The 15,412-nt window shown below is 47.1% G+C and overlaps 1 protein-coding gene across 1 annotated transcript; it reads left to right on the forward strand.

The window, feature by feature from the left end:
• The first annotated feature begins 12,813 nt into the window (after nucleotides 1-12,813).
• LOC139056022 (tigger transposable element-derived protein 6-like) lies at nucleotides 12,814-14,658 on the forward strand. Its single transcript, XM_070533802.1, has one exon. The coding sequence runs from the start codon at nucleotides 12,959-12,961 to the stop codon at nucleotides 14,507-14,509; it is 1,551 nt and encodes a 516-aa protein (XP_070389903.1). The 5' UTR covers nucleotides 12,814-12,958; the 3' UTR covers nucleotides 14,510-14,658.
• Nucleotides 14,659-15,412: the final 754 nt, after the last annotated feature.

Here is a 15,412-nt window from a genome sequence, read left to right on the forward strand (position 1 = left end):
CAACGCAACAACTATGTGACAGGTAATGTCTCCAACACAACACAATGCTTTACTGAGAAGCGTTGCCGTGCACGTTGAAGTAAGGGCCAGCGTGACCTGACAATTTGAATCGCTCAGATTGCACCAGACGACGACTTTTGGCTTGCTTCTAAAATGGGTCACATTTCAGAGAAACTGCCTGCAGCTGCAGAACGGTAAGCCACAGGGCGCATTCCCTTGATTTCAAAATGAGGGATACGCGTTCCGTGCTTGAATTAGTGATAAAACGAAGCGACATTGCAAAGCCCATATGTCATACGAATTCCTCGACCTCCGTTGGCGTGTTCCACAGAGAAGCAAGAACGAAGTGTTATCACGCACGTTAGGGCTCTACAGGATATGTTAACGACGATAACCAAAATATATAGACTGTCAATCACGCAACCAGAACTTTCCATTATATCTGCTCTATGGTGCATACTGCTGTAGGCTGACTCTGCACGTGGCTACAATTCATGATGGAGAGCTGCGAGCGTTCCTAGAGGAGCGCAAATAAGGATCGCGAACGCGTGAACGAAAGGCATGGTATACTCAAATACAACAAACGCAAGTCAACGAAGAAGGCTCAGTTGCTACAACCTATGCTGTCTTTATTGACGTCTGCTTAATTCGTGCTCCGAATATTTCTTGTTTATCGGTTTTCCGAAGACCACGTGCTTTTCATCTCGAGTATCTGCAAGAGTTTAAGGAACATGGGCACCGACTCTCACAACGGATGTGAAAGGCGTTCAAACGCCGTGCTACGTCATTGTTGAGTGCCATGTGCCCCATTCCACCGTAGTACAAAGAGCTCACCGTGAAGTAGCTGGGGCAACCTCGTAATAACTAGCGGTGTGTCTGTGGAAACGTCACCAAAAAACTAAAGAGCGGTAAGGGCGCCAACTTTCGTTACCTGTAAGAGCAAGAAAGCAGCTATTGCGTTCGGCAGATAGGAATTCAGAAAGTCACTAAGAATCTCTGAGTGAACAAAAAAACTGAGAAAATCATTTTCCAATGTCAGCGCATTGACGTGAACCTCCAAGGACGCTCGTCTGCACTTCTTTAGAGTTCGCTACGACCTAATATTTAGGGCACGTGTTTACAAAAAGCTCCTACGCTAGAGTTGTTCGTAAGAGTAAATTCCAGCCAATTTTGACGCTGCATAGACATACTGTTGGCGATGGCGAGCGGCCAATGTCATATAGCACTGAAGAAATAAATGCTTTGTTAAATTCAGCCCGTGTTTCTTTTACAGCATAGAATCGACAAAGGATTTCACATCTGCACTTGTGTGTAGCACTGCCTCATTCCTTGTTTTCAATTATTGCATGGTTCTCGAGTATGTTCACTTAATAAGCCTCTGTCTTTCCAGCCTTTGTTTAGAGTTTGTGGCACAAGCTAAGCAAGGACTCCCCATATAGCAGACTCAAAGCCATTATGAAACTAATTGTATATCTGTTATGCACTACTTCCAACCGGTTTCCGACATGAAACGCTCCGTTCGTATAGTGCCATGGGGGAACTCATTGCGGCAGCGTACCACTAAGGTAACATACCATTCTATACTATTGGAGCCCCGAAGGGCATCCTGTAGCATAGCCATGGCGTGCTCGCAGCAACGCCGGACCCACGAAGTTGTATCCGTGCGGCGGCTATTGTGGGCACTTGCTTGTCTGATCCCAGCAGGCCCAGAAACGGCTCTGGCTCAGTCACCAAAGTAAATTCCCGGCCTAGAAGGCAGTCACGAAATTTCGGGACCCCCAATACCAGTGCCAGCGCCTCTTGCTCGAGCTGTGAATAGTTGCACTTTGCCTGGGTCAATGTTCGCGAGCGGAGACCGATAGGCCTGTGAACGTTACCGGTCGTGTGAAACAAGACAGCTCGCACACCGTACGGAGACGCGCCGCATTCAAATTTTAAATTTCTGCGAAGGGTCGAAATGAACGAGAGCCTTGGCTTCTTCAAGGCATTGCTTGGCAAGATTAAATTCGAGCAATTGAGGCTGTTTCCATCGCCAGCGTGCATTCTTTCAAGCAGCTGATACAATAGATAAAGTGTGGTTGACATGTTCGACAGAAACCTCGCGTAAAAAGTAACCATTCCTCAAAACGAACGTAGCTCGCTGACGTTACAGAGGCTCGGTGCCTGCATGACAGTGTCAAGGTCGGATGACGCCCATCACGATCGATACGATGCCCGAGATAAGTTACTGCTGTGCATTGCGCAAGTTGCACTTATCGAACCTTAGCTTTACACCGTGCATGCTCTCAGCTAGAAACGCTCTAGGACGCATTTCAGCCTTTCGCCGCTGTCGCTCGCTATTTATGGAATGATCACATCGTCAAAAGAAGCCTCACCCGTGAACTCGCCCGTGAAAGCTCTCACCGTCGGGGCGCCGATTCAGCCGTTAGGGCCGGCCGATCGAGCCCAGGCAATACGACAGCAACGAGAAGAACCCCCGTGCTGAGGGAGTGGGAGACGGAAGGAATCCGGTGCCCTTACCTGTGGGTTTTAACCGTGACGAAAGTCAGGTGCACGCACGACAAGCTTCGCCTACTCCCCTTTTCCGGTAGTAGAAGGGTTGTTCATTTTTTTCTGGATGCGCCAGTAGTTTCAACACGGGTGTCGTTGCCAGTCCGATCATGTTTTTTTTTTCTTCTTTTTTTTTACATCACTGTCCGTATCCTCAGCTGCAAGGGCCATCGCTTCAGCGTCTTCTAGCGTTAATTCCCGTTCTGGTAGCAGCTGTTCCTGCAGTGCAATTGACCGGATACCACACATAATGCGATCTCGTAGCATGCGATCCAAAGCACTGCCAAAATTCAGTGAATGTCTACTAGGAATTCATTAATCGGCTGGCCCTCCGCTTGACAACGACTGAAGAACTTGTAGCTTTCGGTGATTTCGTGCCTCTTGAGGTTGTAGTGCTCACTAAAAAATTCGAGGACTTTTTCATACGTCAACGCATTTGGCTTGCGCGGAGCCACCTTCCCTGCCAGCACCTGCACTGTATGCGTATTTAACGCGGCAACCACTAATGCTATTAGTCGAGTCTTCAACCGCATTAGCTTGGCAGTATGCTTTTACTTTAATAAGATACGGCTTCCGCTTATATTTGACTTCCTCGAAATCCGGAAGGGGGTGATGAGCCATGATGGTTCTGCGTGGGATCAGGTTCAGGGTCGACTTTGACTGCAATGGGCGATGTCCATTCTCATCGCCACTGTGGCATAGTCATGGCATGTTCGCAGCAACGCCGGACCAACGAAGCATCAGCGTAGTCAGTAGAACAGAATGAATGTTTGTTCGAAGGTGTAGCGCGTATTTATAAGTATATAGCCGAGTGGCAGCAAGATAGGAAGGAGCAAGTGTTAGTAGCGATAGTTCGATGCGCTGAAAGATCGCCAGATAAGGCGATAAAAGATGCGTGCACGTGTATCGCACAGGCGCATTGAGCGCTGTGGGTGGGGCTCTTTCGCCGCATTCTATCGCCTGCTGCAGCACTTCAGATCGTCGCGAAGCAAGCCGTTCACGCGTTTGTAAAATAGGCCGGAGACTGCATGATCACACTCTGACAGGCCGCCGTTGTAAAGCTGAAAGAAAATTAGATAAAACAATATATTACCTCGCGTATATGTTTGGCGTTTCGACTTAAAATACGTACATTAAAATTTTCATGAACGTATCTTGGTGACGTAGCTATATTAGAAAATGTTTCTCCGTGTAGTGTCCCTCTCACGTGCACTAATGCGTATTCGAGTCGCTACAGTACGTAGGCTTAACAAAGAATTCGCAACCGCCGTTGAAGAGCATTTTAATTTTCTTTAAAGCTATCAATCGAGTTGTCGCGGAATTATAGTACTCGACGTGTACAATAAATTTTTTTCTGAAGCGGGGAATTATTTATTTATAAAACAAGAAGGCCACCAAAAAACGATGGCAGTGTCATTCCTGCTAATGTGTAGGGCAACATTTATCTGATTATCGATCAATTCAGTCGCTTTCCTTCCAGCTGGAAGAGACATGGCTGCTTCCAACTACGGACTACGCGAGCTGCTTGCTTCGCGCCGATCCGGAGCGCAGCAGCAGACGGTAGCAGACGACGAAAGAGCATCGCCCACAGCGCTCACTGCTTCCGCTCAAAACACCCGCCGGCGGTGGCCCCGAGTAGACGCCACGCTCTCCGGTGTTCCCTTTAACAGTGGACCACTCTGTACATAAATTTTTTACGTGTTTTATGAACCTTAAGACGTAAAAACTTAACTAGTCACACCGTAGCCACTGCATTAAATTATTAATTTAAATGTAGGCTACATTTCAGGCCTTAAAGGAAGCCACTGAAGATAATCAACAGGTTTTTGCAAAAACTCCAGGAATTCGTGCTTGGTAATAACGTTATAACGAGAGCAACTTTAGCTGCAGACGATAGTTCACCAGAGCTATCAGATTGGTCTACAGGGCAAAACAACAAGAGTTGCTATTACTTCATTCTTACATTTCTCTGCACAACGCTTGGACGGAGGCACAGTTGTGAGGCAGCGCAGTCTTATATCTTGAAAAGCCTTCGCTCTGTCCATCGTCTCTGTCCGCATGTTCTTGCACTGCAACTCTAGTTTCATAGGCATGAACCAAATATCTCGTGAAAAAAAATACCCTCTGAACCAGCAACCCTCAATTGGGACATTTGAATTGTTAAATTAAATTAAATTAAATTAAATTACAGGCATTTTACACGCCAAAGCCATGATCTCATTAGGAGATGGGCCGCAGTTGGGGAGTGACTGGATTAATTTTGACCAATAGGGGTTCTTTATTAACTTGGGGTTCCTTAGCGTGCTGTGCGCTACTCTAGCGACACCCGTGCGTTCACAGGCGTGCGGTGCCATCATGTTCGTCAGATCATCGCCTTAATATCGCCCACAGGCTTTGCTAATACATGCGACTGACGAACGGAATACTTTGTCCCAAAAACCCTACTTCGGTGAACCCATGCACAGATTTGCACTCGTTATGGAAGTAGAGTCCGAATTTTGCTCTCCTTAGTTCGCATAACGGTTTAAGCATATGACAGTGCTCGGAAGTGTAATGCTTAAGGTTAAATGCCCTGACGAAGAAAATACACCCTGTCGCAACGTGGGGCGTCAGCAACATTGTTCTACCGCTCTTTATAGTTTCAAGCCTCTGTTATCCTGTGAAACCTTCTCTTGCTTTTTATTGCAATAGGATATACTCACAGTCACGGCGGACCAAGGCAACTTACGTGCTCAGCGTTCTCGCGATACAAGAGTTGACTATGAAGACAGAAAATAGTTATACGTTTCACACGTTTATACCACATCAGCAATGTCGAAATTTGTGCCTTGGAGCCGAGGCTGTTGTCAGAAGCTAATTAACTTCGAGGCTACCTGAAACGTACACTCCGGATGTCGGCAGATGGACATATGCAGAGAGCCCTAGACACGCGTATTTAGGCTAGCAAATGGTGAATCATGACGAAGCGTCTAGGGAACTCCCCACGCAAGATCAAGTGCGTGCGACGCCACATGAAGAGGACGTTCAGTCTTAAAGCACTACCCGCCGTGGTTGCTCAGTGGCTATGGTGTTGGGCTGCTGCTGAGCACGAGGTCGCGGGATCGAATCCCGGCCACGGCGGCCGCATTTCGATGGGGGCGAAATGCGCAAAAACCCGTGTACTTAGATTTAGATGCACGTTAAAGAACCCCAGGTGGTCCAAATTTCCGGAGTCCTCCACTAGGGCGTGCCTCATAATCAAAGTGGTTTTGGCACGTAAAACCCCATAATTTTTTTTAATTAAAGCACTCGGTGACACCTTTTCGTTAGCATTGCAAACAATCGTTAATAGCACAAGAACACAAAAAGCAATCGCTTTATAAGCCTATGTTGGCAGATTACTCTTCTTGGAACTTCCCAAGTGATATTATATCTGAAAAACCAATATTATGAGCCATGAAAGTTGTATTAGAATGCCGCACTCATCGTTCACGCTAAGGGGCTCAAGAAGGCAGCGTAGCATATTTCGCGGCCTCTCTTGGAAATCGGGCAAACGCGCACGGTGCGAATGACTGCCAGCCGGTTGACATTCGCGCTGGCGCTCAGGGCCCGGGATGCCTCGAGCAGCGCCCACCGGTCGGCGACGCGGCGAACAGCGCCGCGAACCCATATGGTGGCCCGCACACGGTAGGCGTGCAGCGGCTCACGACGAGCTCCTCGGTGATCACGTTGCGAGACACAAGGTTGGCCACAACTTAGCACGAGTATAGACCATCGCGAAAAGCTCGTTGGCGTAGGTCTTGTGCAGGAACGATGCCTGGCGCATCAGTACCTCGGTTTCGGGCAGCTCAACCCAGTTGTCGTGGATTACGGGTGTACGAAAGGCTTCGCACCTGCCGAATAGCTCGCAATGTATCTGCACGCCAACGACCGAGGATCGCACGCTCAAAATCTCCATCGCGTCAAGCGTGGTCACCATGGTACAGAGAACGCCGGTGAGATCCTTGGGCAGGTAGTCATACAGCAGGTTGCGGCTCTGCCAAAGGCCGTCCCTGAATAGGAATTGTTTTTGCGAGATGCGCGACTCGCACAGCTCCACAATATCGATGCAGCGGTGCTCCAGTAAAGCCAGCGGATCAACACGGAACTAGTGGCTGCGCTGCATCTTGTACTCGAAGGGAACCACGTGTCCACGCATACCGCCAGGACCAGCCGTCCTGAGCTCACTTGGCGTAGCTCGAAGTTGACGACCCACAGGAATTCGTTCCATAGGGAGAGCTTCACGCAGACGAAGCAGCCGTTTGCCGTGCTGGCCGTGCACGAATTGTCGCAGTTCAGCCGATGATGGCCGAAAACGCTCCGCCGGTAAAGGTTCGAGAAGAGCTGGTTCACGGACGGGCATAAGCTGGGACACTTGCCGACCGCGTAAGTGACGTACTCGTGCGGACGACCGCTGCTTCGCGCTTGCAGAGCAGCTCATAATATGGGCACGCGAACGCTCGAGAAGCGCACACTCATGATTTCCGGCATATCGAGCGTGGTCACCAGTGAGCGGAGAGCGTCGTCGAGGTCCCTGGTCAGGTAGTCGTCCAGCAGGGAGTTGCATAGCTTCACATGCCCCAAATCGCGGCTCATCCGGAGGCCGTCCCGGATCAGGAAGGGGTTTTGCTCGATGCCCGACTCGTACAACTCCACGAAGTCGATGCAGCGGTACTCCATGAGCAGCCAGTGGACCAGCGCGAACGCGTTTCTGCGCTGCGTTCTGGACACGATGGGAACCCCGCGTCCACGCAGACCCACCGGCGCCTGCCGACAGTGAGTGACCTCGCGTAGCTCGAAGTTGATGGCCCACAGGAACTCGTTCCATCGGGAGAACTCTGCGCAGAGGAAGCAGCCGCTGGCCGCGCTGCACCTGAACGACTTGTCGGGGCTCACCCGGCAATGACTCAGGATGCCGTGACGGTAACTCAAGTTGACCGGCAGGCACAGGCTGGGACAATTGCCGACTAGAGGTGCTGCGTGGTACTCGAGGCGGCCGTTCTGTGGTCCCACTTTGCTGGCGCTTTCGTTGCAACATCGCCGTCGTTTGAGTTCCATCGGTATCGCCGACCGCGGAGCTCGTTCTTTGCAGGTTGGACGCAGGTAAGAGGCAGAATCTCTGGAACGTATCGGGGCCGGACGCTGCAACGCGCCTCGCGCGCTTGACATCGGAGTTCAGGGCTCCAGCACCAAATTAAATCTGACGAAATGACGGTGGTCAGACTCAAGCATAGACGTTTGGCGGTTACTAGCAGTGGCCGCAACAGAGCGTGCCAGCGCTCGTGCAGGCCGTCGCTCGTGGACTGCGTGCCTTCGTCTTCTATATGTCCAACCATTTCTTCTCAGATATGGATCCTTTTTCTTCACTCAACTTAACACTTCGTATACTTTACAATGGCGAGGATGGGAAAAAGTCATAACAACGTTCTTTGTCGCCGTACTGCCTGAAGCAAGGTTCTGCACCATGTGACAAGAGCAGCCCTGGCAAATATACCTCGTCCAAATTCATCCTGCCTAATGCCACCGCATATTCACAACAAAACAGAAACAGACTCGCCGAAAATGCTGAATAAATGACGCTTTTTCGTTGCCGTATTGAAATGGTTTAAAAGCATATATAGTCGGATACAACTTTAGAAAAAAGGGGGCGTTTACTCCTCCGAGGCGGGTGCACCAATGGGCGCGCATTCTGGACCGACGTCATGCGCCGGACGGCCGGTGACTTCGCCGCTTCGGTCATCTGGGCGGGGCCTCCCCTTTTTTCTAAAGTTGTATCCGACTATAGACACCTTTTGAAGCCGCAAGTGGTGTAACAGGATCAAGCAAACCGCATTGTTGATGTCGGCTTTAAGTGCGGAAAGCGTTATAGATCCATTTTCGTGGCAGCAGATATATATATATAGATCAGATGGGAAGTATAATTCCTATAGCTATAGCTTAAATAATGGCAACATCTGTGTGCGTGTGTGTGCGTGTATGTGTGTTTACGGCGTTATAAAGCTGGTGTCTCTGTTTTTCTTGATTTTAAAATTTTCTCATCTTTATATGAAATATTTCCGCGGGTAAACTAAACTTTTAAAACATAAACTCGCCTTTTTTTCTTATCAGCAGGCTTCACTGAACTTGGCTCAGCTGTTGCCTTACGAGAGTATTTATGCGTTTAACACATGAACTTAAATGGGTGCGTCGAAGTGGACCCCGAGCTTAAACATCCGCTTAACCCTCAAAGAACCATCTGCCGTTTGCAAGATATCGTGACGACGAAAACCAATTCCTCTCATCGAAACTATACATCCTTTACTGGCTAGCGACCGCTAGGTGCGCTAGTTGTAGTAGTCCACAATTCCTGTAGCCATTCACAAGTCGAAACAGCAGTAAGTCGAGGCTCGATCCTCCATAAGTGTGCACGAGGCGCTTGCCCTTTATCCCTCCGCGCCTTCTAGAAATATTTCCGCCAATGTTGCCACTGGTAAAAACATTATTTGCCCGGTTGTTAGGGAGAAACGGTGCAAGACGTGCGCGACGATACGCACCACAAGTAACGAGATAGCTGAAGAAGTAGCCATAGCGCTCGCAGCAGCTCAGACTAACGCAACCGTGATAGTCAGCGACTCTCAGACGGCAATAAGAAACTTTGCCAACAGCCGAATCTCCCCGCAGGCACTAGGAATTCTTGCAGGAGGCCAAAATTACAAAAGAAAGCTATACATCACCTGGACACCCGCTCACACTCTCGCGGAGGACGGCAACAACGAGGCGGCACACGACGCGGCTCGAGGGCTTACGGACCGAGCCGCAGTCGCAAGTGACGCCCCGACACCCTCCGGACGTGACGGTGCGGTAAATGAGTGGGAGTGGGAGGACAGAATGACAACATTTAATGACATTCAAATCAAATCAAATCAAATCTTTATTTTCCATCAGGTGCTACAGATGGAGGGGCTACGGAAAAAAAGCTGCCACTTGGCGGTTTGACGAGTCCGCATACCCATATATAAGGCAGCGTCTAGACAGCACCAGAGCATAAACAAGCGATAAACAAATCGAGGCACTTGATCAAAGCAAATAAATAAAATAAAAAGTCCTGAGCCAGATCAATCAAACACAGTCAACACAAAAGAATGAACAAGCAATAAGCGTATTAGGACACTTCATAAATGCAGAAGAAAAGAAAAAGTCTTGAGCTAGATAAAAACAAACACCAGAATAGCTGAAATCAGGTTACTCAATGAGCAAACAGGTCTCTAAGTGTAACAGTGGAGCAACTAAATAAATCAAAATTCAGTGACTGATAATAGTTTAAAAGAGATGGCAGAGAGAAACACAAACGTTCCATACCACAATTCAGGCGTGGTAAAGCAACCTTCTAGTTTTCTCTACGTCTAGTATTGTAACATTTCTTATTTCTTTCTAAATGTGCCAAGGCATCGAGGCTATGAATATTTTTTTTTCACTTCATATTTAAACCGAGCACTCAAACGGTAGCGGTATAGCTTGTGAGCTGTAATAACAAGTGCCCTGTGAAAGAATTCTGCAGTGGTCGCATTATGACGAGCATTGTATACGTGGAGTAGATACCGTTTTTGCATATGGATTTTTTTTTTGTGTTAGAGAAAGTAGTTGTGCCCCAGACAAGTTGGCAATAGTTGACGTGTGGATAGAAAAGAGAAGTATAGACCAATATTTTTGTTTTAGTAGAAAGCATGTACCGGAGACGACCGACTACACCGGTTATTCGAGCAAGTTTGGCTAATACAAAATTCACATGCGGTTCCCAGGACAGATTGGTAGTGAATATCACACCTAGACATTTAAACTGGTCAACAATGTCAACAGGGTGAGAGTTTAAAACAATATCGGCATGAGGAAGAACAGGTTTATTTTTCGGCCGGAAAATAACTGCTTTTGTTTTATTTTCGTTAATCTTCATGTAATTGGATAAGGACCATTGCTGCAGTTTAACTATGGTATCATTGCAATCAGTGATAAGTTTATCGATGTTATTACCAGAAAAGGGTATGCTGGTATCATCTGCATATATAATAAATTTGGCGTTCTGATTAATGTTAACAATGTCGTTTATATACAGGTTAAATAGCAAGGGGCCCAATATGCTGCCTTGCGGAACACCACAAGGCAGTGGCAGCACTCGTGATCGCGTGTTGTTTATTTGGACTACTTGACATCGATGAGATAAATATGATTGCAATAACTGTAATCCACACCCTCGCATACCGTAAAAGTCCAGCTTCTGCAGCAGAACATCATGATTCACCAGGTCGAATGCCTTGGAAAAATCGACAAATAGGCTGAGTACTATTGCCTTGCCTTCAAACTGAGTTAAAATATACTCTTTCTGGTGAAGCAGAGCTAATTCTGTAGAAATATTCTTCCTAAACCCAAACTGGTGTTTCGTTATTATTTCGCAGTGATGAACAAAGTGTACAAGCCTACAGTGTATTATTTTTTCAAGGGGCTTAGAAAATATAGGTAAGATAGACACCGAACGGTAATTGCCCAATTCATTTCGGCTTCCCTTTTTAAAAAGCAATACTACTTTTACGGTTTGTATTTGCGCTGGGAATGTCGATGCCGTCAAACATTTATTAAAAATATGCGTTAGAACTGGTGCAATGACATCTGCGACAGACTTTACTGGTTTTACTTGAATTTCGTGTATATCTCTACTGCTGCTGTTCCTTAAATTATTATTGTTGAAATTACTTCCTGTACATTCACTGGCTGTAGAAATATTGATTTTTCATTCCGCGTGCTGATATACTGACATGCATTTGAGGAGCTTCCTAGCGTACTAATATTTGTAAAAAAAATATTGAAAGTATCAGCCAGTACCGCCTCGTGCAAAACTTGGCCATCAATTGTTAGTTTAGAAATGTAGGTACGTTGGTTATCGCGACGCAATAGCGTGTTTAATTTGTCCCAGAGCAACTGAGAAGTACTCTCTACGTGCAGTACGCAGTTGTTTCGTTAGTTGGTTCCGATACCGTTTAAAGACGGCCAAATCATCAGATGTTTAAGAACTGTCTGTAGAGCTTATCTTTTGCTTTCATTTGTTGATACAGTTCATGTGTGACCCATGGCTTTCGAATTTTTCTACTCTTTTTACGTCTTTAAAGAGGAAAATGCGCATTGTACAATCTTTTGAAGGTATCTAAAAAAACATTGTAGGCATTGTTAGCATCATGACTATTCAGTACTTCACGCCAGTCTGTTTGAAGCAGCTCATTCCTAAACGCGTCAAGAGCCGTATCGGTTACTGGCTGGTAAAAACTGTCAGCAGACGAACAGTTTACAGTGCGGGCAACTTGTAAACAAAGGAACACGGGAAGATGATCACTAATGGAACATGATAGGACACCAGCTATTGTATCTTGCGATGAAAGGTTTGTTATGATGATGTCTAGTACTGACTCACATTCAGTTGTTATTCTTGTTGGCTCTTTAATAACGTTGTCAAATCCATATGACAAGAGAAGGTTGTTAAAATTTGTACTAGTAAGTGTGTTAACACCAATATCAATATTATAATCACCTGCGGCGATCAGCTTATACTTGTTTTCTATACAAATGAAAGAAAGCCTTCATAAAAATAAATAAATGTTGAAATATGCCCATTTGGCGGCCGATAAAAGACCGAATAAATTTCCTTATCTGCAATTAAATTTAACACTTCATAGTCTGGAGTCACTATGCTAAATGAATCAAGCAGTTCACAGTCCATTTGTTCCAAAGTGAGAATTGCAGTGGCACCTCCGCGACCACAAGGGTGGTTGATGTAGTACGTATTGTAGCCTTTCATTCTGAAAACGTCACTCTCGTTCGTGCTCCATGTTTCGCTGAACATAATAACAGAAAAGCTAAAAGAAAATTTAGTGAAGAATTCTTCTAAAGAAAATAGTCAAACCCGACTATATCGAACCCGTTTACATCGAATTACCCCGTATATCGAACAATTTATGAACATTGTATTGCTAAAATGAGAATATATAGCAAAAAATACTAATATATCGAACAAAAATAGCAGCCGCGCTTGATATATCGAACTTCAAGCCGCGCAAAACTGCTCCAGAAGTTGGCTTTCCCGCGTGGCGGCCGGGCGAGCTGCGCCAACATCCATCCCCCCCCCCCCCCCACTTGGCCAAAGTGGTTTAGCCCAACAGCGCTCGCACGGCGCTGCTAAAATAGAGTCCCAGCGCTGCTCTCGCTCCCTCAGACAGCCACCCAGCCACCCCTAGCAGAAGTGGTTCGACCGCGCACTCTGTTTACTCGCAGCCACGTGTATGTGACTCGCGCGACTGCCATTGCGACTGCTTTGTTCCGTGTGCTTCGTTGCTTTGTGGGAGCGGTGAGCTCGTCCGCTTCGTGAAAGATGGCTGCTGTGAAGCGACAGAACCTAACCATATCTTCAAAGCTGGAGATCATCAGAAGAGTTGAGCGCGGAGAAAAGAAGTCGGATGTCGCCGCAGCGTACAGCATCCCCAGAAGCACGCTGAGTACGATTTTGAAAAATAAGGCCGACATTAGGGCTAAGGCGGACAAGAGGCCTGCTGCTACCACCAGCGCTCGACGAGTACGGACGGCTGCATTTGAAGACGTAGAGGCTGCAGTGTATAAGTGGTTTGTTGACGTTAGGTCGCAAAACATCCCCGTTTCTGGCCCAATGATCGAACAGAAAGCAAAGGATTTCGCTTTCATGCTGAACAGACATGACTTCAGAGGCGGCTCAGGCTGGCTGCAGCGGTTTAAAGAGCGTCACGGCATTGTCGGCCGTGCTGTCACCGGTGAAAGCCGCGCTGTAGATCTCGGCAGCGTGCAAAAGTGGATTGATGAAAATTGGAACGACATTAAAACAAGGTACCATCCTCGTGATATATTCAACGCCGATGAGACTGCTTTATTCTGGCAAATGCTTCCGAACAGAACGCTGGCCTGTCGTGATGACAAATCCCACGGCGGGAAGGTCAATAAAGCCAGAATATCCGTGTTGCTCGCCACCAACGTCGACGGGTCAACCAAGCTTCGACCGCTCGTAATAGGAAAGAGCAAATCACCGCGGTGCCTAAAGAACGCACTTTCTGTCCCGGTGTCTTACAGATCGAATGGGAAAGCTTGGATGACAAGCGAACTTTTTGGCAAGTGGCTCAAGTCCTGGGACGACGACCTGGTAAGCCAAGGCAGAAAGGTCTGCTTACTGGTTGATAACTGCTCTGCCCACCATTGCAACGTCAGCGTCAGCAACATCGAGCTTCGTTTTCTTCCGCCGAACACAACGTCGGTGCTGCAGTCTTTAGACCAAGGTGTCATTCGTGCACTGAAGGCAGGCTACAGAAAGCGACTTGTGCAGAGGCTTTTGCTAAACCTCCGCACTGGCCGGGAGCTGAAAATTGACCTCCTGGGAGCAATAACCATGCTGAATGAGTCATGGAACGACGTCAAACAAGAAACAATTCAGAACTGCTTCCGTCATTGTGGACTCTCTGCTTCCGGCGAGGCTGGCGCGAGCTCATCAAACAATCACCATGAACCCCTGGATAGCGGTGAACCGCTGGAGGAACTTGATGAGTTGTTTAGCCAGCTTGCCGAGTTCCCGGGTGCTGTTTGTGATGGGACTGCAGCAACAGACTTCGTCTCCGTCGACGACGATGTTCCGACAACCGGAGAGCTCGCTGACGAAGACATCATTGCCGACCTCACTAGGGATGCCGCCGGCGACAGTAACTGTCAGGATACGACGAGTTCGTACCCGCCATCGTGTTCCGACGCACTTAACGCGCTGAGCGTTGTTCGCCGTCACTGTGAGTCAATAGAAGGCTGTGGGCTCAGCTGTTCTCAGTCGCTCGATAACGTTGAGAAGTGCATGCTTAATAATGCTTTCAAAATCAAAAAGCAGAAGAAGATCAACGACTATTTCTCGCATTAATAGTCCCACCGTACATGTTTTTATCAAATAAAGAATGCTTTTTACTGAGGTGCGGTTTGTACATTGCCAAATTTGTTAAAAGTTGTATTTCGAATTACACGATATATCGAAGTGATTCCCGTTTTTTTACGAGTTCGATATATCCGGGTTTGACTTTGTTGCGGACAGATCTTGCGTTTAGATGTACACATTTTAGTACGGAAGACCTAAAATTAGATACCATAATGTTCAGGTCATCTGGTGAGTAAAAAGTGTGCTCATACATCTTTGCCCTCTTCCCTTAAGTATATCACTCAGTACACACTTCATTTTGGCTGAAGACGATGAAGGTCCTCAAGGCATTTAATATGGATTGCGTTTGCCCCATCCGTCATACGCACAAGAACCTTCCCATGGGTATACCATACATATTTGAACTTGGCCTCTTTCGCCCAGTTTTTTGTTGCCAGAAACAGTTCTCGGTTGTGCCTGGTTAAGTTTTCTTGAATGAAGATGTGTGGGTTACTGTCTTTTAATTTGTTCTTCTTAGTCAACCACGATTCCCTGATCGCCTGCCTTGTGAAGCGCACGATTATACCGGGTATCTTATCTTTCTGAGCGGGCAGCCTGTGTGCCGAGGCAATGTCCTGTTTAACAAGATGAGGTGCCTTGAGCTTATCGGCAACCTCATTAAATATCGTGAGCAAGTTTTCATCTTTCAGAGAAGGAACACCATGAACTTCCAAATTAAGCTGCCTATTTCTAAACTCAAGATCATTTACTTCTCGTCGAAGTTGTACCTGAGCTGATAAGTTGTTTTTATCCCTTTCCTCCAGTTCTTGCGCCTTCTTTCTGAGCACTCTAATCTCATTTTCTGGCACACCGATTGAGTTTTTTAATTCTTCAAAAATGGCAGACATGTGC

Source organism: Dermacentor albipictus, chromosome 1 (assembly GCF_038994185.2).
Source record: "Dermacentor albipictus isolate Rhodes 1998 colony chromosome 1, USDA_Dalb.pri_finalv2, whole genome shotgun sequence".
NCBI classification, from domain to species: domain Eukaryota; kingdom Metazoa; phylum Arthropoda; class Arachnida; order Ixodida; family Ixodidae; genus Dermacentor; species Dermacentor albipictus.